Below are 26,127 nucleotides of genomic sequence, written 5' to 3' on the forward strand. Positions count from 1 at the left end.
AAGGTGAAAATCATCTCTCTCTTGATGTACTTTGCTTGTGCTGAGGATGGGCAGCGCCCTGGGTCAGTATTCTCACACTCCTCTTGGCTCTTACTCAGTCTGCGACCTTGAACAAACCATTTAGTCCCTGTGGATTCTCTTGTGTAAATAAAGTAATTTCTGTAATTTTGTAGATCAAAGCTTTTAACAGCCAGACAGTGTTTCCAAGTCTGCAGAGGATATATTTTGAAGTACAGGGTGTTGGTACGAGTGTTATTGTTCTGTATGCACACGGTATAAGCTTGTTCCAAAATTGATGGAAGCCATCAAGAATCTCTTTGCTGACTTCAGTTTGTGACATGCTTGAATTAAACTCTCAGAAGAGCCAAAGGCATTCAGATCCAGCTGCGGAACTGAAATGGCATCAGTTACAACATAAAGAGATGCCACTAAAGACATTTAACTGGATCTCTTCATTCCCTGCTTCTTGATTAAAGCTTCCCTCTCCCCTGCCTCCCCCTGCTTGCTCTGTTGCAGTTTGCTGCCTGCCCCTCTCCGTGGAGGGAGAGGTGGGTTGGCTTGGAGTGTCAGCTGCGTTCTTGAAAGGTAACTACAAGAAATTGTTTTACCTGTAACGTTGGAAACGTTTTCCATCTGCCAAATGTTAGTTCTGGGTACTAGATACTGCCTAGGGAGGCTGATAAACGAATTTCTCTCTTCCCCGTGCCTTGGCTGCAAAGTTGCCACGCACATCACAGGGGTAAAAGTGATTTCTAGTGGGAAGTTGTAATTCTGAAGTTCCCAGAACTCCAGAGAATTGCCTAGTTTGCTTCAAATTCTTTGAACTGTGCTGCTTCAAACCAAAACCCAACTTACCAGTTTTGAAGAAGAGGGATTATTGCAAGGTGGGAAGCTGGAATTAAACCTTGAAATTGTGAGAAGTTGAATCAATGCTGTCCTGTACTTTGGATTGCTTTAACCATAGGCATGGTTATATGTTCATGTGACAAATGATTTTCTAGTGAGCTTTGCATTAGTATTTGGCTTGGAGACATAGCATCACCTATAAATAGGTAGGGGGCACATTTCCCATTGTGGTTTGGGGCCAGTTGTTTCAGGGCAGAGATGATTTTGTCAACTAGCTGGAAGACTTGCATGCTTGTAGCTCAGTTCTAGACTGTTTTGAAAAGCCATTCTAGCTTAGCTGGGAAGCAAATCACATCCAAACCATCTACTGCATGTCACAGCACTTGTCAAAAACTGCACGGCTCTGCAAGAAGGTTCACTTAATAATTGGGCTACATCGGCAACGCTGCGTTCTGAATATCTGGTGAGGCTTCAGTTGCTCATTATTCCTAACCTTCCTTCATTAGACACAAAGTATAGCCATGTCAAAATTTTAATTACATAAGAGGAAAATGTGCTGACTTAAATTGCCTTTGTTTCTGCCGAAGAGCCGCCCCGTGTTTCTGTCACTGGAGCTCACCGGCCACTCCGCTGCTTGCTGGTTAAGCTTTGTTGGGGATGGAAACCTGAAGCTGTGCGGCAATGTTTGTGGAATCAAGGGCTCGATGAGAGTTAAAAAGTTTAAACTGTCTCTCGGGTGGTATTGCTGCATACCCAGTGCCTGTTTCTACTTTTACTGCAGCTTTGCATGGGGTCATGGTGTGCTTTTGAGGTCTGAAAGATGCTGCTGAACAAAACATTCGTTTTGTTGATGCTTCTTTTTTGTTCTGAGGAAATCATAACCCTTCCTGAAGCTTTCCTTTTATTTTTATTGAGTAGGGAAAGGAAATACTTCTAAAAACATTTGTTACAGAAGGCTGTGGATAAAAGGAGATATTGAAGTAACTTTTGGCCTGACCAGGTGCCTTGCCTTTTTGATGACCCTGTTGTTTTTTCCTTTAAAAAACAAAAAGCATGCTCCCAACTGTCCATGCTGCCCAAGGCCAATTTCATCTGTTTGTAATAGCAAATCCACTCACAAACACAGCTTCTGCTGTGCTGGCAGGCATACGTTCATTGTCTTCTTGCCAGACCATGGAAGAGACATCACGAGCTGCTGCCTGGATCAGGACCCCTGGTCCAAGCAGCACCCTGCAGCCCTGTGGGTTAATGCAAGCCTTACCAGTGCAATGTGCTGTGAAACCTGGCAAGTGTTAAATTAAAGGTGAGGGTTTTAAGGATGCAGGAAGACACCAGTAAGCACGTGCTGGGCTTTGTGAGCAGAAGGTAATTCAGTGGAAACAGCTCCTGAGCTAGAAGACCTGTGGACCACCTGGAGGTTGGTGTGGGGAGGGGAGAGCAGTGTAACTATGTGCCTGTCAGAAAGCTTTACAGTTCTCCTTCTTGCCTCACAGTTCAGCAGTCTGGACGCTAATGTTTGCAATGTTTCCTTCTGTCATAAAGCATATGTTCAGATTACGTCTTATCTAGCTAGGCAGGCTGCCTGATTCTTTTTGCTCTGCAGAAAGTTGTGCTTTCCAGCTGGTTCTTTAGCTCAGATCCCCTTCTCGTGCCACGCTTCTTAAACACTGCTATAGCTACTGGGGCTTCGGACGGTAGCTCTGGTTGAGGGCTCTGCATTGCTGAGTAGGCAGATGTCTCTGTGGATTTACTTTGTGGACTACTGAGATGAGCGTACAAGACAGCAGCTTCCTGGGAGCCTGGAAGCAGCAAAAATCTCGATTAACTTGAGCTTTAATCTCTTGAGGAAGAAATTAGGCTGTTACAAGTATCAGGTTCCTTCAGAAGGTCTTGATTATTTTTAATTTCCATCCTGTACCTTCCTGTTCACATGTAACCGTGCCTAATAATCCATTCCATTTTGGCCAAATGTGATCACGGTGTATGTTAATTATTTCCTGAATTCAGTATATACATATAATATAAAACAGTTATCATGAGTGACCTGTGTGCTAGTCGTGCACCCCTTCCTGCAGTTCAGAAGATGCGTGCATCCATTCATTGCATACATAGGCATGCAGGAAGCTGGCTTAGCTGGTTTTGATTCAGCACGACGGAAAACAATAGCTAGTTGGAAATTCTTCACTGGGCATGTTTGTGGACTGTTTTTCACATTAGTGGCTTTTCATTTTTAACCAAATATACAACTCCTAGAGGGAAAAATTCTTAGCAAAGGAAGCAGTGGGGGCTTTTGCAGGAGTGGCAGCAACTTCCTGGCCCCACGTTGTGTGGTAAGAGGTGCATTTGGCTGTTCTGGCATTACTTTGTGGCCAGGCAGCCTGTGAATTTAGGATGACTTTAAGTGTTCCTTGTAGTCACTGCAGCACCCAGGGAAACAAATCAACGGGAGCATAGTGGGAATGAGCTGCCTCGCTCAGTGGCATCACTCTTGCATGTCAGTGTATTTGCTCAGCAGGACAACGCAAAGTAGCACAGGTACACTCAAAATTCACCACCTTAGTTCTGTTTGCAGGAACTTCCTGTACAGACAAGTGCCAGCATCGCTGCCGTACTCAGAGTCCGCTGACTTTAATAGAAGCTCTTCAGGTTGTGGTAGAAGGCTGAGAAATTGTCCAGCTATTTCCCACTCTAGGTCTGAAATGCAAGCCAAATGAGCCAAGCTACAGCTGAGTCCACGTAAGTGCTTCTAAATTTCACAATGGGCTCACAGCATTGCCCTTCATGTAAGGGTTCTAAATCAGATTGTAACACCTCTTGCATAATGGAAAGCTAAAATGTACCGTGGAAGTGCTGCTGCTGGTTTCTGCTGAGGCCACGATCCCATGTACTTTCAGAAGATGCTGGGAGCTGTATGTCAACCCTCTGCCAGTAATTGCTCTGTGGAGCCCATACAACACTTGACAACAAACCAGTTCCTTCTGTAGTGTTTGCTACTGAATCCTGTGCTTTGGGAGAGTTTGGTATTTCTTTCTTGACAATTTTAGTTGACTGCATGGAATATTTCTTATAATTGATGTGTAAGTGGGCTGAAGTCCAAACTTACAGGAGCTTTGATCTGGCTTTTATTTTTATATAAATATACACAGCCATACTGTGTTTTTTTGTTTGTTTGTTTTATTTTTTAATTTGCAGTACAGGTGCCTAAATCTAGCCATATAAGCCCATTTCGGATGGCCGAGGCTGACCAAGACATCTGAAAATGGCTGGCAAATATAATACAGGACTTAGGGCATACCTGGAAGATGAGTGACATCTTTGTTCAGGCACTGGAGTCTCCTGCATGTTAGCATTTATTTCAGAGCTCCTCATATACCCGAAGGAATACTTTGCTTTGAATAAAAGAGAAGTATTCCCTAATGATCCTAGAGATCCATGTTTTTCCACATCCAGGAAATTTGTCTGTAGAGCTCTGTGGAAGGCAGGTCCTGTGCTGCTTGTCTGCATTTTATATTTCAAACGGCCTTTGTATATTAGCTGGGTATTTGGCAGTGAAGCTGAAAGAGGGTTTGATAGAATTAGTGTCCCTGTATTTGTACCCTACAGGATGCTTCTTCGGTGAGTGCTGCAGAACTCCTGGTGCAATGAACGAGTTGCTTCCCTGTCCTTTGGCAGAAAGAAGCTGTACTGTGACACCAAACTGAGTGTTGTGACTATGATGACAGTTTGTGGTCCCGTGTTAGGCAGACGTCTCCAATAGGAGCCAAAAGGTGGCTGCCGGGGTAGATGACCAGAACCACAGCTTGTCACAGCTTCTGGAAGGCCAGCTGCTGGCGTGGTTTCTGTCGACAGGACCTCAGACTGGGGGGATCTCCTGTGGCCTTCTCCTTTGCTGGTTTTTGACCCAGGGGATGGTCACTCAGCAGCAGTGCACACATGAGACTCGTGATTTCTTTAGACAGATGGAGTTTTGAAGGCTTTAAGCTCAGTGTTATTTCCTGAAACGACAGCAGTGCAGTTTTGCTCTAAGGAAATTTATCTTCACTTTTGCTGCCAAAATTGGTGCAACTTGGGTGGAGCTGGCTTCCCTCTTAGCCTTCTGCATCCTGCAGGGAACGTTCTGTCAGGCTGTGCTCTGTTCTGCTTGACTGGGCAGTCGGCTGGCCTTTGATTAGAGATCTTCCTAACTTTGTAATGAAATTCTCATTTCCAAAGAAAACAAAATTTTTTGAGTCTAAACCAGCCAAGTAATTTGATAGTACTTCCAGTTGGCTTTGTCCAAAGTGAGATGCAAAACTTGAACATCTCAGCCTTTCCGTGCAGCACCAAATACTGGTTGAACCAGAGTGGGTAAAAAATGCCAGCAAATGGTGTCTCTTGTGTACTTCTGTGTGTTTTCTTTAATAATTGTCAGCTTTAGTTCATCAAAAATAATTTTACACTTGGCTTCCCCAATTTTTAATTAGTATTTATCATGTAAAAGTATAGCCAGGGAGCTCTTTGAACACTTTGAACAGGAAGCACTGGTAAGTGGTAAACAATCAGTTTGTTCATGAAGACCTCTCTCTTTTTGTATATGTTTGTCTTCTTAAGTTGTAATTACTAGGCATAGTCCTAAATTGTTCAGCTTCTTCCCTCCCCTTGCCTTGATAATTTTTTTCTATATTTTTCACCTCTCCTGAGAACTCTGGTTTTAATGGTTAATTTAAAGGAAGCCTCTTGTGTATTATAATGTGCGTTCTGATTAGTACACCTAATTGCAAAGAGTACATTACTTTAAAAGAAAATGAAGAAAGACACATTTTGCAGCTTGGTTTCATTTGCCCACCTTTTTTGAGCACATGGAATTGTGAGTACAGCCAGCAGCAATGTAATACCTGGTATTTGGGCAAATTCAGAATATTGGTTTGCCTTCAGGTGTACAGCCTATTTGTAGCCACAGATTTAAGCACAAACAGGCAGCTTTTGTGCCAAGTCAGGTTTTAAAAATCTCAGTTGTCATCTTGCTGCGTATTTTATACAGGGTAAGAAATGCTGTTGATGACAAGTTGGGCTGGCAGGAAAACATGGTTTATTTGCTCATGTGGGGAGTCAGAGATTGTCAGAGCACTTGTGTGAACTTGAATTCATTTTCTTTCATTTGCTAATGGCTTAATAATGTTTAAATTAGTCAACTCTGGTATTTTAAAGTAAATACTTTTCATAATGACTCCGTAGCCTTTGTGGGGTATTTTATTTTTCTCTGTGCACGTTAATGTGAGCTATCTTCTTTTTATGGCCAGTTGCAGGGTCCTTCCTCAAAAGAGGTACTGAAAGTAAAAGCTTTCCCTTCAAGAGTTTTCATGGGATGAAGGAGATGTCCTGCTGATGGATATCCATGGGAGCCTTTACAAACATCCATTAACGAATTCATTGACCATTTTCATTTTCTCAAAATGTATTGTTTTTTCCATTATGATTTAGTGCCCACTTACATTTACTGCTCTGAAGTGTCACAGGTTCATGGCACTGTTTGTAGCAGTGAAGTGAAAAATGGGCATGCAAACGTAGACCCTTAGGGAGGAGCTGTGTGCCCATGGAAGCTGCGATGGTCCACCTGGGTTCACCTCTTGGTCTGCTGGAGTGCGAGGAGGATGTTCATGGCACTGACTGCCTTCGTTTTGGCTAAGTTATGGTTCAGCAATCAGGTCTGAAAATACAAATTGCTGCCTTAACTCTGCTCTTCGTTGGCCTGACAAATTTTTCCAAGCAGGCGTGACTTCAGCACTAAACCTCATTCTGGATATTGATGTGGATTTCTCCATGAAGACTGTAGGTAAAACTTGCACGGGTGGTAGTGGGAAGGTAGAAGGAGAAACATCAAACTTGTAGAGATGATTCCAGCATGAAATGATGGCTCCTCAGAGGTATATCTGAAACCCATCAGTTACCCTGATCTGACACAGGTCAGAGTGACTTGTGCATTATCTGTGGGTGCTTCACCAGGCTACTGAAAGGAAATTGGTAAGGGAGTTGCATATAATTAAAACCTAAGGTCCTCGCTGTTCCTTTTATCTCGTTTGAAAATGGAAAGGGAAATCATTTCCTTCCTCCTGCTGAGTGGTAAACTATTTTGTTTGAAATACAGTCGCTTTGTAGCAGAGATCTCTCTGTTGCCATCAGGAGAGCTGAGTGCACTTGGCAGGGCGGTGTTTCCAGCAGCTGATCTGGCTTCCTTTTCAGCTTCTGTGCATCTCGGCTCAGGTGGAGTCTTCACAAATGAACAGGCATTTTGTTGAGCTTGTAGATGCAGAATGGTCTCATAATAGCTACTGAGCTACTTATTCCTCTCCGGCCTTCCTCCAAAAGTGTCTACCTGTGGAGTTATTCAGGAATATGTACTGTGCAGACTCCTTGCATCCTGTATTCAACCAGACTGACTTTCTGCTGCTTGGAGCTTGTATTTCTGTGTGGGCAGGGGAACGTTCACAAGCACCTTAGGCAGTGTAAGCTGTCACTGCCACTAACAGATGCAGCTCTTGTCATTCCCCAACAAGATATTTCCCCTACTTCTCTTGTGCCACCCCCAAAAAATAACAAAAGCCCTCCATGCATCATGTGGCAGGCTGGTTCAGGGAGCTGATGCAGCAGAGGAATAAGCTCTGCACAAAAAGCAACTTGTCCAGGTGAGCTCCCTGATTGGATTCACGGAGCAACTCCCCAAGTTTGAGTTGGTGAGGCAGCAGGATGGAGTTGGGCTGCCTCCACCAATATGTGCTTACGCAAGCTGGTGTGTCTGGCCTGGTAACGTAACGGAGTAATTATATCTGCTTCCAGCATCCGTCCTGTAGTAGGCTGGGTACAGCCTGTTGCAGTGTATAAAGTGGTTTCAGATTCTTAGTCAGATGTTCTCTAGAGAGATGCTATTTCTGTCTTTATCCACCTGCTACCAAATGGTTTGCTGACATAAGATGATTTTAAGGACCTTTGGCTGGAACAATCTCCCGCTTCTCCCAATCAAGCAACCGATCCAGTGTTTTTGTGTAATGACCTGGTCAGTTTTGTAAGGTGTCGTACAGATGAGGGCATGCTGAATGCCCCTAAGCCCATCTGTCCCCAGAACTGCTGTATGCAGAAGAGGTTTTTGGGGGGATATAAACAAGAAATGCTGTCTTGATGAGGAGTCTGAATCACTTGGTTACCTGAATCAGAGAAGTACATCTGCATCATCAGCTCATTTTATATGGGTCTACACCCACGTGGGAAGCACCTACAGGCTGTCCCAGATTCCTGGCTTAGTTAGATGGGTTCACACTGCTTGTGTCTGTGAATTTTTGACACTGGGCTCATCTTCCTACAATGCTGTTTATGTGAGCTGCATTGTAATGATGAAATCTTCCATGTTGCACACTTTGCTTAATGTGTAATAACCTGTGCAGTTTCCAAAAAATCTGCGTTCAAGAATAGTTGCAGTTATAATGGTAACACTTCGTTTTGAAAAGTTACCTTAATCGCTCCATGTTGATCCCAGCCTCGCTTAACTGACTTTTTCATAACCTCCCATTCTTTTAATTGTTTGAGCCTCGGTGCATAAATACTAAATCCTCTGCCATTTGTTATGCAGATGATTATGTTGTTGTTGCTTGACCGTCCTCTGTTCTGCAAATACTAATTTTGTAGTGTACTGTTTAAATATATTTATGTACTTTTATTTCATAGGAAGCAAGAACAGAATCTATTGCCAGACCTTTGGAGATAAATGAGGCTGAAAAGATGATGAAAATTGCCATTGACTGTGTTCTGGTAAGCAAATTGATATTTAATTGCAAAATCATCATTCCTCTCCTGTAAGAAGAACATAGTTGTTCTTATCAACAGCCTAGGTTTAAGCCATAGAGTGCACATCACCTTCAACTGACTGGGCCAAGTAATGCTCTGCCTGGTTAGTTAACAGATAACGTGAAACTTCAACTAATGGCTAATGCAAGTTTTGGTCTTTGTGTTCGCACATTTAATGTTACCTATGTTCATCAAGGCAGAGATTGGTCTGTGATGGCTCCTTGCATCGTGGCAATGAATATAGTGATGATCTTTATGATTTCTTTGGAAAATCTGTTGTGTTCCAAGTGAGCAACCCTGCTAACTAACTGGTAGCTTTTCTTGGCAGAGTAGAAGAGGTGTCTGCACAGTGATTGAGCTGGCAGTCAGAAATCACAGCCTGCAGCAGAACGGATAAACTATGCTAGCAGCAGCACCTAGGAGAACATGTTAAGAACAGCTCTGCTGCCAGACTGTTGTGCTGTGTGGCTGTGTTGGTTTAATGTGTGGAATATTCCCCCAGCTGCACTGACTTTGGTAACAAACCTATGGTGTTGCTGTCAATACAGCTGTGTCAAAGAACAGCTTCCCTTGGCCTCTATCTTGGGAGAAAACAACAAATAAAAAAGCCCTCTGTGGTTTAGTCGTAATCCCTGCTTCTGGTAGGAACTCAGCAGTAGCCCCAGAATCTCTACAGGAATGATTGACTGCATCAGCACAGAAATCTGCATGCCACCTCCACTGTTTGAGCTGCGTCAATTTTACAGTCCGGGCTGCAAGGGGTATACCTGGTAACTCAAAATGTGTTGCTGCCTCTGGGGATGTGAAGGTGGGCTCTGGAAAAAGGATACCTGAACTGAGAAAGGGGTGAGAAGAACTTGCACTGTGCTAATTAGTGGCATGCCAATGCTTCATTACAGTTCTAGTTTTCAGAAGTCCCTTGTCCTGGTCTCGGGAACGTTGTCCTTGCTCCAGTGCTTGGGTTCCTGTATCTCTGAATCATTAGCTGCCCCGATAGGCAAGTATGGTGGTTAATTAAATCCTAGTGAATACTCTAAGTTATTTAACTGCAAACTGTATCCAGTCCAATTGCATAATTACAAGGAGTGGAGTTCCAGGTTTTAAACAGCCAGAGCATAATCAATAGATACTCCTGGCGATCTTTCTTTGTTTCTGCTCCTACTTGCAGTCCATATGAACTCTAAACGTTGTTAATGTGCATTGATATTCTAGGCAGTAGTGCTAATAAACTAACAGGAAAATATTAGAGCAATTGAGAAATACCAATAACATATACCTCATCTGGTTTAGTTCTGGACCAGTTAATGAAACGACCTATTATAGCTGTACAGCACGTAACAATTACTGCTAGAATAACAGCAACTGTGAAGTCCTTCTTCCCTTTCACTCAAGAGAGATTCAAGAGTTCCTAGAGCATGAGCACCCTGAATGCACTCAGTTGTTCTAACTAGCTTTCCCCTCCTTATTCCTATAATGTGTTGCAAATTTTGGGATGCTTCCCAGATTTTGAAAAGATGGATGCAGCAAGACTCAGAAGAGGATGAAGGTATTGGGATAGATTAACGTCTTTTCAAAAGTAACATTTATCAGGAAGAAAAAGAATGTTGATAAAAGCCTAGATATTCCCTAAAGTAGTGCCAAGAAATAAACACATTTCTCATCTGTGTTTATTCAGATGCTTACCTGTTGAAAGATGGCTTTCTGTATCCTGTCAGATTTTTTGAGGGGGCTTCTTTCCTTCCCTTTTTTTAGTACCATTTTGTTGAAAAAGAAAGTAAGGAAGTTAAAGCTCAGGACAACTTATTTTGTGGGTTTTTTTTTTGTTTTTTTCTTTTCTCTTTAAGAATGTATGGGGAAAAAATACATATTTTAAATTTCTAAATGTATAGCTAGTTCATTATCCTGGTCACAAAAAATAAAAATCTCATTGCCTCGCTTGTGCTAGCTCATTGTTATAAAGTTTTATGAAAACACGTTATATGAGATAATACAGAAGTAGGTTTAGTATCTGAAAGACAATTCTAATTATTCCAGTGCGTGCTATGGTTTATCATCCTTCTCCTTTAGGAACAAGTCCAAAAGACTAAAGACATGTTGAGTAACGTGGCTTTGGATGAAGCCAATTTGGAAGCCAAGATTGAAAAAAGAAAATTGGAGCTGGAAAGAAGCCAGAAGAGGCTACAGACCCTACAGAGTGTTCGGTAAAGATTATGAACCGATTACCTACTTCATAAACGAGTGCTAGCATAAATGATGGTACCGTGTGTTCTTAATGCTTAGAGCAGCAAGGAGTGAAGTCCGTTAATGAGACTGAGATGATGGCCTGTGGGAGAAGGATTTTCATCTCTAGAGATACCCAATCTGGATTGTAGTTGTTTATTTTTTTGGTTATTTTGTATTTGAAACCAGATTATCAGGGCTGTTAAAAGCCCCCAGAACATTATTTGGTGGGCTGCCTAGTTGCTGCCTGAGCTGTACAAAATGGCCAGGCAGCGTGTCTTTTTTCCTTCGTTAGTAAACATAAATGGAGGCATGTACCTCCATTGAAAATGGCATGTGGTGCAATTATTCCCTTTGTTCCAGAGGCTTCCAGCATTCCCAGCCACCAAAGTAATTAGGCGTCCCTTGTTGGGATAGGTTCCTCTGGGCAGTGACACAGCTTGCCATAACATCAAAATGTTCAGATTCGTGGTTTAGCTTGGTTAAATTAACCATGTCCTCTTGGTTAAATTGCAGATTTATGCAATCTATAAGATCATTCTCTATTTTTGAACCTCATATGAAGAAAAAAAAGAATATAAATATGGAAAACATGAGTGGTGGGAAGAATAACATTGTATTCCTATACACGTTGTGATCCGGAACACTTCAGTTGGTAGAAGTGAAGCACTGAACACGAGTGGTATTCTGTGGGGCACAGCAGTAGACACTATAGTAAAGGGCCTCATCACTTATATTGGGACTACTTATGCTTCTAACAACACAGTACAGTTTTGTTGCAGATAAGCCTCCAGTAAAGTAGGTGGCTTACCATCCATGCAACAAGACTTATTTATTTATTTTTATTTTTTGGAGTTAAGGAACAGCAAGCTGATTAATTTAGATTTGTCTGCTAAAGAAGCCAAAATGCTGCCTTCTCTTTGTTTGGAAAGGAATGGTACTGGATATGCAATAATGTTACCTTTGCTATGCATAATTTTCATGGGACAGCTTAGTATTTCTTTGCCTTGTGCTTTTGGTCTCTGAAGTATCGTGGAACCTTGGAAGAGAAGGTCCTTATAGATTAATACAGTAGACGTGGAAAAGCAGCTGCAAAAAAAAGAATGCTGTTTCAGATTTCCCCATGTACAGGTCTGTGTTTCTCTGAGTAGTTTGTTCTTGTTGTCTGCAGTCCTGCTTTTATGGATGAGTATGAGAAGATAGAGGAGCAACTGCAGAAACAATACAGTAGTTACCTAGAAAAATTCCGTAATCTAACCTATTTGGAGCAGCTCCTGGATGATCATCGTCGGACAGAGCAGGAGATGTTTGAGGTAAAACAGTTCAGAAATGCTCATCTAGACTCTCTATTCTGTAGTCCTTGGCCTTAAAACAGAAAATGTTGTCATACCCCTTTGCCAAAGCAGCCTGTTGCTCGTAGAACCAGCCCCGCATGACTGGCAGTTTACTAATGTGCTGTACAGTATGGTGGCTCTTGGACAAATGTGATAATCGAGCTTTCTATTTTCAGTTAGTGAAGTTAAACCATGTAATGATACCCCTTTGCAGACTAACTTCTTGATTCTTTATTTCTCAATTGATGCTTTTTATTGTGTGGAGTACTTGCAGTATTTCTAATCTTCCACTTGCTACATACAGTGTATGTGCTAACAGCTATTAGACAGTTATTTTTGTTGCCTGCCAACAACTTATTTATAAGGGCTTCTTAGCACAAGGCTCTTCAATTTCCTCATAGTTCTCTTTAATGAAAACATAGCAAAAAGTAGCAGTGAAAAAATCAGATATGCTGGAATCTTCTGCCAAACAAAAGTGAAGAGAAATTCTGTTTTCTGTTGACTTACTGAATTGTATCAGTTCAGGGTGATTCTTGATTATCCAACAGGATAGAGAATATGCATCTCTATCTCATCTTACTTCATCTTTTTCTTTCCTTTGGGTGTTTATTGGGCTGCAGCACTTTCAGCCAGCCTTTTATTCAGTTTCCTGTAGCTTCGTGGTTTACTGATATTATTGGCTTTTCATCCCTCTTGCAATCTTTACCCAGTACATTTTCTGTCTGCATTGAAAAGAGATGTTTCAGTGAATGATCTCCCCTTGGACCTTAATCTTGGTGGGTGTGCTATACCTTGTTTGGGTGAAACAGTGCTTCCACTTCCTGGTCTCCTACCTTTCATATGCAGACCGTGTTTTATTTTGTCAACGCAACTCACTGTTCTTGGCAGAATTTTGGGAGAGCTGCAAGTAACTTTCATTGTGTCTGGTCTATTAACTGTACATTTTGCTTTTGTCGTATCTGTATGAGCCTAATGATTTGGGGAAGAAAAAAAAAAAAAACAACAGTTAAGTCATTTACCCTCATGTTTAGTTAGAGTAAAATTTCGTGAGCCATGCTTAGGCTAAAAATAAGATAAGGTAGCTTTATTGTTCCTCTTTTTCTATGATGTCTCTCTTGAGCTGGTGAGATTTTATCTTTTTAGAAAGCTTTGCAATTCTGTAGAACTGATTGTGTCAAGAAACCTCCCCTTTGAGCATTGTCTGCACTCTTTCTGTGCATCTGAGCTGCACAACATGATGTACAGAGGGCTTCATAACCAGGCTCTCAGTCCTTTTTGCTGTCTAGAGAAAATACAGTAATGCCTATCACCTCTGGGACCCAGGAAAAGGATGCTCTATTTTGTTCAGAAGGCTCAAATATTTTGCTGCATTATTTGCCTGAGGAGAAAGTCAATCTGTATTTTAAAAGATAACATGGGCATTTGACAACTTGTTAATTGTTGTGAACCAACTTCCTATTAATCTCCCTTTTTATAAGCTATCTATCTCTGTAGAAACTGTGTCACATATTTCTAACCTGTAGCGAGCTTCATATTTTCATGTGTCTTGTTTAATAATGCTCTAGTTCTTCCCCATCTCTTTGGAAGAAAAAACCCTCCTCAATTAAATCATACTCTTGAAATGAAGCCTAAAATCTGATTTATTTTTTTCCCTTCTGCTCAAATGTCATTGAGACTTAATACCAGAGGTAGAAATGTTTTGAATTCGACTACCTGGAACTGTTTATAAATTCATGCACAGAAGTTAGTAATGAGTTGGCTTACAGTTCTTGAGAGGATTTTTGTTAAAAGGTAATATGATGAAGGAAAAGCTTTTGCCATTCAGGAATGTTCCTGTGCTTAGAATATGGAGAACACTTTTTATTTTCCCTCTTCTTTCTGTGAGATGCCAGGAGAATCCATATAGATTCTTTGGCTTTTAATTTAGTAGGCTAAGCAGATAGTGATATTTCAACATTGTGCAGAATTTAAGAGTGTTAAAGGCTTTTAAAAAAAAGAAAGTGTTTTTCTCTGCATACTTCTGTTACTTGTTACGTGTGGTATACATTAGCAAGCATCAGGACTGGAAACTTCTTAAACTTACACATGTTTTATGTTAACATTAAAATAGCATAGAGTCTTCTGCACTTGGAATGTGCTCTTGCCATGGTTGAGTGTTCCTAACAATGATCTCAAATGATCAAGTTAATCTGTTAAAACCATCTGTAAAATGCACTGTGTTAGCTTAAACCAGCAGTTTACCTGTCTAGTTCCATAGCTTGAGCTAAACCCTGAAAAGACCCTGAGACAATTTCATTTCACTTCCCGTAGGTTAATGTCTGTTAAATCTTTTCCTGAGGCAATGTTTGAGAATACTGCTCCCCCCCTCCCAAAAAAAAAAAAAAAGACAACAAGGAAACAGAGAATAAAGGTACCTTTTAACAGTTTTTCTTCAGACTGAGGAAAAGAGCATGGGGATCAAGAACAGAAAACTAGAGTATCTAAAATATGTAGATGTTTAAAGGATGAGGCTCTAAACATCCCTTTGTGGGCAGCAATCCAGCGACTCAAGTAGCGATGGCTGCTTTGTTGCAGAAGCTGTTGCTTTAGTAAAAGAAGAGGTGGTGCCTGTCTTTTTACAGCCAGATTCTCAAGAATGCTGAAGTCCAAGCTAGTATATGAAACCATGAGATGTCAGTGCTTGAAATCAGGCTCCAGGACTTGGTAACTGAAAGAGAATGAAGAATCTGGGTCCTGACTAAGCCAAGAGACTTGCTGGCACACTCCTGGCTCCAAACTGGTGGGAGGGTATTTTTATTTTTAAAAGTGCTGTGTTTAATCTATTCCGTGTTAGTCTCTCGCCAAGCTGGCACACCAGGGCATTTTTCTGACTTGGTCTGCTTTTCAGGTAGTGTTTCCTCACCTTCGGTATGTGTTGGTGAAGCAAAACAGTGGGTGGTTTTCTTACATGCTTGAAAAAAGGAATTTGCTCCAAACTGATGCTGAATGCTGTCTGAGAGTTTATCATCTCGGTATCACTTTTAGAATCAACAGAGGAAAAATAACTGGGATAATTGCATTTAATCCATTTTAATATGCAGTCTCTTGAACTGTCAAGAATACTGAAAATTATGTTGATTTTAACTGTGATTTGTCTTTTGTTCCACCAAACAAATCTTAATTATCTTGTGGTAGAAGTGAGAGGCAACTCTTTCATCATTGCTGTGTATTTTGTTAAATAGCTTGCTAGGAAAAGCAACAGCAACGTAATTAGATTAATCCAGCACTCTGTGTGCTGCTCAGTACTGAGGGCTGTTTCCTGGACCACTTTCCTTGACTGGTTGCATGTTTTAAAGAGGAATTTTTGTTCTGTTTGAGAGACTGTGGCTGAATAACGAGACTAATCTCTAGCATGCTTAGACTCAAAGCCGTTTTGGTAGCCTGCTGACGTAGCATGGCTAATGACATAGGCCAGAGTGCATTTCCTAATTAGAAAAGTGATTTAAAGATTGTACCCGAGCACACAGATTTAATTAAGTGACATTGAGCAGTGGAAGCACTCCAGCCTTTCCCAACCGCGGTGCCTGTTGTTTGTGTGGATTTTTTGGGTTTGCCTCGAGCTTCCCGTTCCTTTTGCCACCCGGTGTCTGTGATAAGAGGGAGCAGCTTCGGAGGACAATTGGCGGTAGTCTCCTGCCAAGCACCGCACTGAGAAATATCCCTCGGTGTTAAAAGGAACGTGAGGGCTTGCTATTGAGTCTCAACTTAAAGAATTGGCAGAACTGAGCAGTTGATGGTGAAATTACCACCTGCAGAGTGCCTGCCTGTTTGATGTGGAAACCCTTTGAAACGTATGAAAAATACAAAGTTTTTTTGTCCGTTATCAACTCTCGTTTGTGGAAATGTCAGAAGTCCTTACATGACTCCTCGTTTGAGTGAGTTTCTCACATTTATTGACAAACTGTCATGCACTATTTATTATTGGATCCAAGGAATTTAAATAAGGGTATTTTGTCTTTGTGGTTTCCTTAGTCATTTTTTCATTTTCAGTCACTTCTTTTATTCTGTTTCCGTTCTCTGGTGCTGCTCGTGGCACTAATCCATCTTCTCGCATGTCTGTGCAGAAGCAGGGATTTATGTGCTGTGTCTTCTGAAGGATTTGTTCTTATTTTTCTATGTAAAAAGAGTCGATGCTCTTCATTAATTTTTATCCTATTTTTAAGACCAAATTGGTTCTGATGTTTAGCCATTAAAGTTATTAGAACTTTGGCTGCTGTAAAATTCAAAGTTTCAGGGGTTTTCAGATTGGGGGCTGGATTTTTGGACTGTAATAGATGCCTGTCCTTTAAAGGACAGCACAGGCTAATACAGTTAGAAAGGCATTTTTGAAACTAGTTTGTGCAATGCCAGAATAACTTGGCAACGTCCTTTAGCATTTGCTGGCCTTTTTTTTTTTTTTTTTAGACAGAATATACTTGTTTCTCTTGTGCTTTGCAGGGGGCATGCTTGGAGTATTTTCTTCAGCTACTTCCTACTGATGTGTTTTAAGACTGCCTTTATGATGGTACTGTGAAATCTCAACTAAGAAACGCTGTGGAGTGGTGGGCATATGGAAAAATATGTTCTAAGCTACTCTGTCATTATCTTTGGTTTGAGATTGCTTAAACCATTTTTCTTTTCATCATTCTGATATTACTTTCAATAAGCAGTCCATCGTGATGAAAGGTTAAGCAAGGGAAAAAAAAAAAAAACAAACTACATCATGACTTTCTCTTTGTAACCCACCCTACCCAGATAAAATCCTGTCTTCATTTACCTAATGCTTTCCTATCAGAGCTCCATACCCGAACCAGGCACTTTATTCTGAGCATGCACATATCAGGGATATCGGAGTTCTGCTGCTCTCCAAGATAATCTTAGGTTCTGCTGCTTTGCTTTTAGTCTTTTGCCTTGCGCTATCCCTTAGAAATATTAAATCTAGACATTCCCATTGCAATGTCTGCTTTCTGAAATAGCCAGACAGAAGGTTAATATGAAAAGGGTTTGGTTACAGTCTTTAATCTTCTAGCTAATGTGCACTTGAATTATGACTGTTTGGTAACATTTTTATAGGTATCAGGAGAGCACTCCTGGTCCAGCATTGCTAAATTATATTGAATATCAGATGTAAAAGTAAGCACAGGCATCTTAATTGTTGATTGCTTCTGTTCTGGCATTTAGTCCAGTGTACAAGTATGACAGCAATGGTGGGCTGAGACACAGAAATCCCATAATGGAGAAATGTGGAAAAAAAGAGAAGAGGAGGAAGGGATCACATAGGCATGAGGGCAATGGAGCGTTGGAGGAAAGGACATAGGAAACTGCTGGCCTGAGAAATTACGGTCACACAGAAGGAGAAGATGGTGGAGACAGAAAAGGTGGGAGGGCATGTGAAGAGCAAGTTAGAGAAGATGGAGGTTACAAGGAGCTGCTGCTGCATGCTTGCTTTCCACTGAAGCAAAAATCTGCAGTCCCCTACCAACACCATGGCAACTGGAGCTGGAGTCTCAGAGGTACCTCGAACTGCCCTGAAGTGGTTGTGTGCTCCTGGTGCTTTATTGATACTGTCTCACCTTAAAAACTTTAGCATAAACTTTTTGGGAAACGAAAACAATTGAGATGTATGTTTCTCAGTGCTCAAAGATCCACATATTTGCTACGATTCTCTGGACATGTGATGTGCCATGTGGGCAAACAAGCTTGTGTTTGTCGCCTGGATTTGGGGTCATTTGACTCAAGGCTTTGTGTTCCTTTTATTCGACAGACTCTAGAACTTTTTGCACTCAGAGATCAAACAACAGTTGATTAAAACCCTAACAATACCACTTAAAACTCACTGTATCTAGCACCTGATAACCCCTAGTTTGACTTTGGGAGAATAAAACTCTGATATTTGAGAAGCCCTAACTGTTTTCTGGTGGCTCAGGAGGTACAAGTACAGAACTGCACCTCTGTGTAGACAACATTGTTTTCACTGTGCTCGCTAAATTAAAAAGGGAGCCAAGATGAGATTTAAAATATTTCAGTGAGCTAGGGATATGTGGGAAAGAGAGGCTTTTGAATAGGCCAATACACATCTGGCGATAGAGAAAAAAGCCAAGACTGCTGGGGCTTGGTAAGAGGAGAATGATGCAGGAATGCAGGTCATCTCTGCTCTCACATCAAATTCTGACACAGCCTGAAGTGGGATTCATTAAAAGAATTGAGGGGGTGGCAGGACTGAAGATGACTTCCCAGAGTGGCTGCTAAATTGTCTTGCGCTTGTTACTGCTGTCAATTTTTGGAAGGAGCTACTCAGTACAGGTTCATCACTTAGAAGTTTTTTCGGAACAACAGCGATGTTCATACCCTCCCCTCAGCAGCCCACAAACTCCTCAGCAGTAAGAGGTGGAGAGGATCCTTGTGCATCTGGGCTTGGTGGTGTGCTTGGATATGAACCCCCTTCGTAGGCTGCTCCAGGCTAGTTCTTTGCTGCTGCTGCAAACCCGCTGTCATCCTGTTAGCTATGAAATGCTCTGCAGCTGGGGAAGGAAGATGGAGACAGCATCCACTAAGTAATTCTCAGGTAACTTCTCTGTCATGCCAGCAATCATTTCTGTAAAGCACAAGATGTAACAGCTTACGGTGATAGCTTAGCTTGGAAATCCACGAATGCTGCTAGAGATCAGAGACTGTGCAGCCTCTGAAGTTCTTAGGTTGTCTTGCTGAATTTCTTCAGTAGTGACCCCCATTCCTCAAGAAACATTAGAGGATAATGGTGTCTATTTTGTGTGTTCAGAATGCTCTGCTTTTTAGTTTTTAAGTATTCTCTTATCCAATCCTATTTGGCAAGAAAATAGGATAAGAGGATTGTTCACCTGGCAGTTTTCTGCCTTCCCTGTATGCCTGAGTTACATTTTTGAATATTCACAAGTATTTTAGATGTGTGAATTATGTAACAGAAATCTAGCTAAGTAGAAGACAAAGCAGAAGACAATTACTGATCACTTGAAGCAACATTGATCAAGTGGATCAAGTTTTTTTTCTTCCAGCCTTCCCCTCCCCCCCACAAGATCAACACAAATAAAAAAAATCATTACAAGAAACCTTTTAATAAGCGGTTACAAGCTCAGGAATTGGTTGAAAGAAAAAGCCCAAATAACAGTTATTTTGGGACTGACATTTTGCAACTGATTTGCACCAAATGCCATAAGTAGGTAACATTAAAATGATGTGAAATTTAGGTTCTGCTACAGCACAAGGTGCTTAGCAGCAGAGGCAGGTAGCTATGAAACGCTGGCATTGAGATTATGCATGTTTGTGTGAATCTCAATGTGAAAAACAGGTTGTTTTTTATATAATGTTAAATAGTAGAGTAATTCTCAGGTTTCCAGCTGGGTAGAAACAATTTCTAGTTATATGAAATACATGAAAATGAAAGACTGCAAGTATGAACAGAACAAGAAGCCTTGTGTCAGACACCCACCTAGCCCATGGGCTGGTGGTAGGAGATATGGCACCTCCCAGAGTCCTTCCCTTCCTCCTCTGAATGCTCCAGAATGCTGTTGGGGTTCCCAGAAGCTGGTTCTGGTGTTGAGATGGATACCGGCACTCTAAACTGGGAGCTGGACCAGTTCAGAAGCATTCCAAGAGGGTCAAGCCATCGGGATTAAGGAAAGGTAAGGGACTATGAGTCATATTTGTGTTGCCAGGATTCCATATTCATTCTCACTTGGCCTTGGCCTCCATTTTAGGGCTGCTACATTCTCCGAGGGCCTTCTCTTTTAAATCTGTGGAGCTGTGTGCCTTTCTCTTGCTCAAGCTTTGTTGCATCTCTGAGAGGTCAGCCTGTTAAGCAGGGTCTAACTCACTTTGGCAGTTTGCATTCGCTTGAAATAGTTGGTGGTGGCCATCTTTCTACAAGAAGCAACAGTATCATACAGCACATCCTACATCTCAATTTCTTCTCAGCACAAGGAGTTTTAAGTCAACAGTGCCTGTTTCTTAATCTGCACGCTAGGCTGGAATGAAGCTACCCTGAAATGAGGTAAGAGCTTATGTGGTGAAGAGCATAGAATTACTGAAAAGTAGAGAAGAATGTGTAAGGTGAAACCTGATGTTTTTGTAGGTCAGTGGTTGCCCAGAAATGATTAACTTATTTTGTGTTAAAGAGTAATAGCCTGATGTATGTGAATAGTCCTAGAAATACTAAGATTTTTAAACAGATTTGTCTGCGTAGTAAGTCCTGTCTACTTTATTCTTCTCTACCCATCACAATGAGAAATTTAAAAAAAAAAAAAAAAAAAAAAAAAAAAAGCCTTATCCCTGTCTTCTAATGTTGTAGCTAGAGCGCTGTCTTAGTGAGCAGGCACTAGGCTCAAATGTTGTCAGGCAGGAGAAATTGTAAAACCCAGCTCTCTAAGCCCTGTGCTAGGGCTCTAACAACAGCGCTGTTAAGACAGAGGCTGCTGGTGCTGCCTCTTAATTTGAGGCTTGACTGGTGGGAATTGAGAAATAAACTGAAGTGTGTGTGTCAGCCACCTGTAGAAGAGATTCTTTGCTGTAAGAAACATGGGCTGTACTGGAACTAATTGATCTCAAGATGAAAGCAGGTTCTGTTGTCAATTCCTGGAACCACTGAGTTCAACAAGAATTACTACCCTGTAATATAATAAATGCTATCCTCGAAAAGAGCTGGTGATCCTGACTCCCCGTGGAACGCTTAAAGGTTTGTGCTACCTGTGACATGGGGAGGGGATAATTCTGCTGTTAGATTTTAGTGGTGATGGGACAGTGACTGCTTTATGGTGGTAAACAAGATACAGCTGTGACTACTAACTTCCAATCAATACTAATTTGGATGATAATTTCTTCACACAGTGCAAACTGACCTCAGGTTTACATTGCGGAATTGTACATTAATTCAGATAAATCATACATCTAACCAATATAGCTTGTAAGCTAGTACAATAAAAGTGTAATACATGGAGGGAATGCTCAATGAGCTGTTATTGAGTCATTATAATTCACATCTTCCACTAAAGCGAATTGGAAAAATAGAGAGGAGCCGTCACGGTGGTAAACTTGCACTAAATCTGATGCTGACTACATTTGAGTGGCAGAATAAAGTCTATCCTCCGTGACACAATTTCAGGTAGCGGCGAATTCCTGAGTGTTAGTGCTGACTTGAAGCTTGTATGAAAGCATTTTAACTGGAAAATTCTGGGCAGAAAATGTTAGTCTGGGATTTCCCCCTGAGCTTTTTTTTTTTTTTTCTCAGTTCTCTTTGGATTCTGTCACTCAGCACTGGAGGATGATTTAGGCACCTGTGATCACACCCAGTCTCATGATGCAGTCTGGCTGCTTCCCTTCCAACCCTTTTCTCGTCTGTCTCTTCCTGATCCTCTTGAGCTAAGCCTTGTCGTGGGCGGTCACAGAAATCCTCAGTGACCCACTAATGTTCTGCTCCCTCAGCTCTGATCTGTGGTTCTTGGATGGTTCAGAAGTATTCCTTGTATCCTCTTGGGGCCTTTAACTTCAGGCCTTTAGTCAGCTTTATTAAACCTGAATCTTTTTGTAAAAGGAGAAACTGAACCTAGTGTAAGCATGCTAGACTTACCTGTAGGCAGCGTCCCTGTGCTGCTTTAACCAGCTGAAAAAAGGCGTTGATGCTTGTACTTATCCTGGTGAATGATGACATTGCACCGTTCCTCGTTTCCAAATGGCCCAATTTATGTGAATAATGAGATGGCTCTGGTTGGTGGCACAGCAAAGCGTGCTCTGGGAGTAGTGTTGGAAAAGCAGTTCAGCAGAAACAGTTGGTATAAATGTCACCTGTGTGTTTTATGAAGGCTTCTCCACATTCATGTTGCCTCTTTCCCTTTATTATTGAACGAGTGGAGGTAGTCAAGGGAAAATTCACATCGATCTGCAAAGTGACCCATGCTGTATAAAATGCACACATAGATGTGGGGGGAAACTGGCTGCCCCAAGAAGGAATTAAAATAGGGTGCATGTGTACATAAAAGAAGGGATCCTGATCACTGAGGCCTCAAAAAGAGGGGAGGGAAGGTCATGGAATAAAAAAGGATTTGAAAGCGTCAAGTTCGTAGGAGCCAGCATTGACTTCAGAACTGGCAGAGCTCGTAATGAAGGAGATAAAATTACAGAGAGCTGAACTGCCACCCTTCTCAGGAGCCTTCATGTAGCTTATGTCAAATTCCTTGAATTGCCATCCATCATAATATCTGGCACAAAACAAGTACAGTACAGCAGTGGGGATGACTATCTGGGGTAGCTTTTTTTTTTTTTTTTTTTTTAATAGAAAAATAGTCAAAAGAGGTAAATAACGTTTAAGCCTGCTTCACACTGACCACTGATTCACAGATTAATTCTGGTTGGAGAGGAACTTTGTGAGGTCTCCAGCCAAACCTCCTGCTCAAAGAAAAGTCAGCTATGGCATCAGACCACGCTGCTCAAGACTCCATCCAGATGGGTCTTGAAAGCCTCCAAGAACAGAGACTGTGCGGCCTCCCTGGGCAAGCTGCTTGCTGTTCGACCATCTGAATGAAAACATAGTGTGTATGTGGCAGAGTTGGGGGAGAAAGGTGTGCAGAAAGATTTTATAGTGCATCAAGAAACATGCCACTAGGAGAAGAACCAATTTACTTCATAAGGACAAGAGGGGAGAGCTGCAGGAGGAGGCAGAGGTTTACAGGAAGCACAAACATGGCCCTCCAGTCTATAGGGCAAGTCGTGAAACCCAACCAGCAGTGCAAGAGCAAACACTTACCAAGGTGGAATTTGTCACCCTGAGCTAATTTGCTTTTTCTATTTAGTCCCATCCTTTTGAGTTCCTGAGGGGAAAGCATTAATTTCAAGGTGAGACCTTCGTGCACAGTTTGCTTATTCAAGAGGGTGAGTAACCGATCCGCCGAAAGTCTCGGGATGCCACCTCTCAGCTTCACTTTTTATGAAGTGCGCTGTTCAGTTTCAATTCCAATTTATCTGTTCCGCGAAAAGTGGTTATTGCAGTGCTTGTGAGCTGGAAGAACTGAAGTCAAAACTGCTCAGTAATTACGGGAGTTTTAGGAAGAAGTATGTGAGAAACATTAAACCAATGTAATTTCAAAATGCTTCCTATGGATTATGTTTCATTCAGTTATGTTTAGTGTTTTTTTTTTGAGTGTATTTTATGGGTTGTGGCCTGAGCTTGGTAGCGTTAAGAGCTGCTATGGTGGGAGTAGCATTAGTGTAGGTAGTTCAGGTTATAAATCACAGCTTTGTCTCTCTCTGCCTTCTGCTGTTCAGGTGGCATCCTGCAAAGGCACAGCCGGGCAGCTTGGTGCTGGCTTCGCTTTCCTACAGATCCTTGACAGCAGCTCGCCTTCCTAAAGACATTCTCCAAAACGGTCATTGTCCAAGCTCATGCTGATGTTTTAATACTATGCTGTCTTTCCTTTATGATAAATTTAATTACGTTAGAAAACATTTTAGTCCTTCTCACTTTTATGATAGCATGAGTGGCATTTGTTTAATTACTGTGTGCTTCCTTGTAAAGATAAACGGTTCAAGAAAATTTCAAGTCTTTTACATCTTTGCTTGATGAAAGTGCACTTTGGTAGTGACCTGTCAGATCTAATTGTTTATTTTACTAAATGTGATCACTGGAGTTTGTCTTGGGGAGGCTGCAGTGTTCTCCACGTACTGTGAAGCAATGAACGTGAAGGTCTTTGTGATTCTGCCGAGCTCCTTTCAGTATGAAGTTGGTGCTTCACTTGGATAGGTATTATGCTGTCAGCTTTAGTGACTAACACTCTTCTGCCCCATTTATTCGAGTACCTTTACAGTGTCTATTACAGTACTCCCTGTGAACACTTCTACCACAAAAAGCAGCAAAACATAAGGCTAGCAGGATTTAAGACAGGAAAAGATCAGACTGGAAAGACCAAATCATGTTGTAAAATAGCGTAAGATTTGCTGTTTTTTCAAAAAAAAATATTCTAGATAAATATATCAACAACGGGTGTTTGTAATGGCTAGCTGGGACAGAAGAATAGTTTCAAGGTAAACAGTTTTCTCTGAAGAAGGACAATGAATCAAATTCATTATTTAAAATAATGACGCTGGCAGAAATGAGCTGCCCCCCCCCCATCGCTGTAGGGACAGTGTTATGATAACAGTTGGTGAATTTCTGTTGAGTATCAGTTAAGCGTATAAAATACTCTCAAGTATGCTTTATGTGTGTTTCAATAGAAATGATTACTGTAAAAATGGCCGTTAATGATGAGAGGCAATGACTGTTTCAGGACATCAAATTGAGGGAGAAGATGGGAATAATGAGACCAGGGAGGAGACAGATGGTCCTATAATAGGGGCTGATGATTTTCAATTCATTCAGTGCGTGCCCATCCACTGGAAGGATGACCTCTCCTAAAAAAAAATAAATAAAATAGAATGGCCAGAGGTGGTGATTTTCAGACACACCTCAGGCCAAAATGGTAAAGAGGTATAAATGTACGTAAAAATTATTTATTAGCGTGATCTTAGAGTGATCCAGAGAATCTGCTAGGACAAGGTTGTATTTTCTTCCTGATGCAGAGCTCTGTGTTTGAAGCAGTGACAAGCTTGTTGGAGGCCCCAGTCTCCAAAGCACTGTCCTTGATTTAATACCAGGACAGAGGGAGGTTGTGGCTTTTGCATTTACCAGGGAAGCTACCTCCCAGTGATAGCAGTTCAGAAGTGCTGAGGTGGTGGCATCGAAGGAAAGCAACCTCTAGATGCAAAGTCTGTCTTCCAGCCAGGGTGCTGGGGACCTGATTTATTGCCAGCTTTAAGCACTGCAAGCCGGCTCCGCTGTGGTTCTGTGCTGTTCACCGAGTGCAATACCATGTGATATGGAGAGAAGTGGCTTTTTTTGGACTTCTCAGATTTGGTAGCTTCTAGAGGAAAGTGAAAGTCTTTATCCAGTGACTGCAGGTGAGATGGGAAACCGGAGAATCCCAGCTGTGCCTTTGGTTTCTTTGTTGTTTCTTTTACTGAAGTGATTTGATGTGCTAAGAATATGACTTAGGCAGCTCAAAGCCTGAGGTTAAAATGAACATTAGTTTATGCAGCGTGACGTGTGTTGGTTTATAGGCCAGTGCTTTGTCCTCTGACCTGTAACCATCAGCTCTCACCGGGCTCAGCACCTAATGCAAGGCGGCTCAGTGCATTCAAGCTGCTCCTTTGCAGAGAGCGCAGCCCCTCCTCATCCTCCTCTCCCAGCCAGCCTTTTCTGGAGTGCCCGTATCCATCTCTTGCAATGCTCTGAGGCTGCAAACTTCCTCGCTGTGGTTCTGTAATCCCAGTGGGTTCAAAGCTCTGCACCTGTGTGCCTCTTAATGCCTCCAATCTCATTCTCTATGCCGTGCGCTTTTGGGTACAGGACTAGAGATGGGCTTCCGCGGGTTGGTTAATTAATTTGGGGTGAGGTAATTATAAGCAGTTTGGCGTGATAGGGAGCGTTGTCTTCAGTTCTTAAAGAACAGCTCTGGGTAGGTTGGCACCTCATGCTGTCGTGAGCTTCAGCTGTGCAGCCTTGGTGTTGTGTTCCCTGTGTTTCTGTTGTACCTAGCAGGCTTCCTCCTGCTAAGAGTGCGGTCACGTTCTCTGCTCAGGCACCGTGCAATTTCTCCTGGTCCTTATATCTCATCACCCCCGCTGAATGAGTGGCAACACTCTATTATGAAAAACAAATCCCATTGCATGAGCGTAGCAAGAGCTAATCTCAGCTGCTTTGTTTTCTAACAAAGCAAGAAACAGCTGCTGAGATTAACAGGCAAGGTGAAGATGAGGTGGCTCAATTCATCTCCAAATCGCTTCGCTTCAAGTGTACTACAGAGCAGGAGGATTACCAAGATGCTCTAGCAAATCG

The 26,127-nt window shown here is 41.8% G+C and overlaps 1 protein-coding gene across 2 annotated transcripts in view; it reads left to right on the forward strand.

Moving 5' to 3' along the window:
* The window catches only part of CLUAP1 (clusterin associated protein 1), a 71,864-nt gene that overhangs the window by 15,068 nt on the left and 30,669 nt on the right, over positions 1–26,127 (forward strand). For both annotated transcript variants that reach the window (XM_082772015.1, XM_082772016.1), the window contains exons 6-8: positions 8,542–8,625; positions 10,729–10,862; positions 12,053–12,194. In XM_082772015.1, coding sequence (XP_082628141.1) covers positions 8,542–8,625; positions 10,729–10,862; positions 12,053–12,194 — 360 coding nt within the window. The remainder of the gene's footprint in view (positions 1–8,541; positions 8,626–10,728; positions 10,863–12,052; positions 12,195–26,127) is intronic.

This window comes from Aythya marila (genome assembly GCF_965140915.1).
Source record: "Aythya marila genome assembly, chromosome: 15".
Lineage (NCBI taxonomy): Eukaryota > Metazoa > Chordata > Aves > Anseriformes > Anatidae > Aythya > Aythya marila.